At 46.6% G+C, this 2,669-nt stretch overlaps 1 protein-coding gene across 1 annotated transcript in view; it reads left to right on the forward strand.

The window, feature by feature from the left end:
- Positions 1–2,669, forward strand: part of LOC109481488 (sodium-dependent multivitamin transporter-like) — a 28,025-nt gene that overhangs the window by 7,175 nt on the left and 18,181 nt on the right. The window contains exon 7 of the mRNA XM_019784068.1: positions 337–422. Within this exon, the coding sequence (XP_019639627.1) occupies positions 337–422 (86 nt within the window). The remainder of the gene's footprint in view (positions 1–336; positions 423–2,669) is intronic.

Here is a 2,669-nt window from a genome sequence, read left to right on the forward strand (position 1 = left end):
GGCGGTTGCAGTTTTGGGTCTTAGCATTCAAAAGGGGTCAAACAGAGGGGTGTCTGGTTCCGATAAAAATTTTGGGTGACGGCGCAGCAATGACGGCGCGGGATGACGGCGGGGGTAATGGCGCGGGTGACGGTGCAGACTGTCAGACACGTTAATCAACAGTCCATACCGAACCAACCGTCAGTAGCCATCAAACACATACAAACATATTACGCACATAACTTTCATACTACACACAAACAAATAACCTAAACCAATAGAACACAAAAAAACCCGGAGGTTTGAAATCTACGATTTCCCTTGTTCAATTTGTTCTTGTTTTGTTCTTCCTGTCAGATCAGTGTGGATGAACTTACCTGGTAACGTCCTGCTGGATGCTGTGGTGGTTTTTGCTGGTCTGGTCTTGTTTGCTTTCTATAATGGTGAGTACTGTTACATTTTTTTTTGTATTCAGCAAGTTTTGTGGCATCGAATGGCTTAGTGGCTAGGTGAGCAGAAACGAGATCAGGACTCATGGTCACGGGTTCGATTCCCTGCATTCCTGGCTAGACATTTGTTGGCAGACATTTGCACCATTTAAAGTTGAGTTTTGCAATGGGGACACAACATGTATTACTGACCAAAAGTATTTTTTCTGTGTTCTTGCCTCTCCATCACAACAAGGCTGAGGCAATAAAAATCATTGCCAAGGCAACGACTGACGGAATATATGGCCTTTACCATCATTCCATCAAAATAGGAATATCGCTAAGGCCACACCAAGTAAATTTTATGGATGACGTCCGCGCGCGCATTGATTTTGGCCTGTTCCTAGAAAAAAAACAAGAAATTTCGCTTCCTGTAACTATGACCAAAGAGTCACAACAGTGCCGCAAATCGTCAGATCGTGAAACCCGTAACGCCGAAAGCCTGTGCCTGGTTAAAAAAATGAAAACAAAAATGAAAAAATACAAACAAAATGGCACTGAAAAAATCCCGTCAATAGTTCCAAAACAGTACCGTTTTTGGAACTATTAACAGACAGGATGGTCCTGTCAGCAGTGCAATATTTCTTAATTAGGCATCTTGTTTTTTAGGGCCCTTCTTGTTTTTTTTTCGCCCTCTCGCATTAGATTTAGGGTCTCCTAAGGACGTCATCCATAAAATTTACTTGGTGTGGCCTAAAATAGTTACGGTATAAATTTAAAACAAATAACGAGCATCAACAAGACCATACTAGCAGACAACGTACCAATCTACGTCTTCATGCAGCAAGGGAATCGCTAGCCTCTCTATATATAAATCATTGGGGTCTTTGGCATGTTATATGTGCTATTTTCTGATTGCATATAGACAACATAGCCGGCCTGGTTGAATTACCCCCGTTTTTTGCCTCCATAGCATGCCAAAAACTGGGGGTTTTGGTGGTCTTCAGGATCTTTTATGTGCTAATCAGAAAACAGGCGAAGACCACGGCACATGTTCCATGTAAGACATCACGAAAATAGCGCGGCGCGCATCCAGGCGCGCGGGGTTGTTCGCGCTCACTATCCGAACGTATTCGCCATGCCTGCCCGGTATCAGTGCGCCCAGTGCGTACGAGTGCACCCAGTGCGTACGAGCGCGCCCAGTGCGTACAAGTGCGCCCAGTGCGTACGAGTGCGTACCAGTGCGCCCAGTGCGTACCAGAGGCATCGAATGTGAACTATCACAAGAACACGCGTCGCTATAATCACGAAATCGCCAGGACACGTAACCAAACTTTCGGGGCCTTGTGAGCTCACAACCCGAACGTGTGCGATTTTCCTGTCCGGTACATGTGTGCCTACTCCGCGTAGTTGCTGTAGTTACTGTAGTTCCTGTAGTTGGGGTATCAGGTCTTGTCTTGGCGAGACTAGCGGGTGGGACCGTGTTTTTCACGGCCTGAGATCGCTTCTGTGCCGATAGGCACCTACAGTCCACCGCCTTGAGGAAAGGTATATTGTATAAAAGGCTTCTTACTACGCGTAGTTGCTGTAGTTCCTGTAGTTGCTGTAGTTGGAGTATCAGGTCTTGTCTTGGCGAGGCTAGCGGGCGAGACCGTCTTTTTTTCACGGCCAGAGATCGCTTCTGTGCCGATAGGCACCTAGCGTCCACCGCCTTGAGAAAAGGTATATTGTATGAAAGGCTTCTTACTACGCGTAGTTGCTGTAGTTGCTGTAGTTGGAGTATCAGGTCCTGTCTTGGCGAGGCTATTGGGCGGGACCGTCTTTTGTCACGGCCTGAGATCGCTTATTTGCCGATAGGCACCTAGAGTCCACCGCCTTGAGGAAAGGTATATTGTATGAAAGGCTTCTTACTACGCGTAGTTGCTGTAGTTCTTGTAGTTCGAGTATCAGGTCTTGTTTTGGCGAGGCTAGCGGGCGGGACCGTCTTTTATCACGGCCAGAGATCGCTTCTGTGCCGATAGGCACATAGAGTCCACCGCTTTGAGGAAAGGTATATTGTACGAAAGGCTTTCTTACTACGCGTAGTTGCTGTAGTTGTTGTAGTTACGTAGTTGGAGTATCTGAGGTCTTGTCTTGGCGAGGCAAGCGGGTGGGACAATCTTTTTTCACGGCCTGAGATCGCTTTTGTGCCGAAAGGCTACTAAGGTCTACCGCCTTGAGTAAAAGGTATATTATTTAAAAAGGCTTTCTTACTACGCGTAG

This window comes from Branchiostoma belcheri, unplaced genomic scaffold, assembly GCF_001625305.1.
Source record: "Branchiostoma belcheri isolate BF01 breed outbred unplaced genomic scaffold, Haploidv18h27 scaffold56, whole genome shotgun sequence".
Classification (NCBI taxonomy): Eukaryota; Metazoa; Chordata; class Leptocardii; order Amphioxiformes; family Branchiostomatidae; genus Branchiostoma; species Branchiostoma belcheri.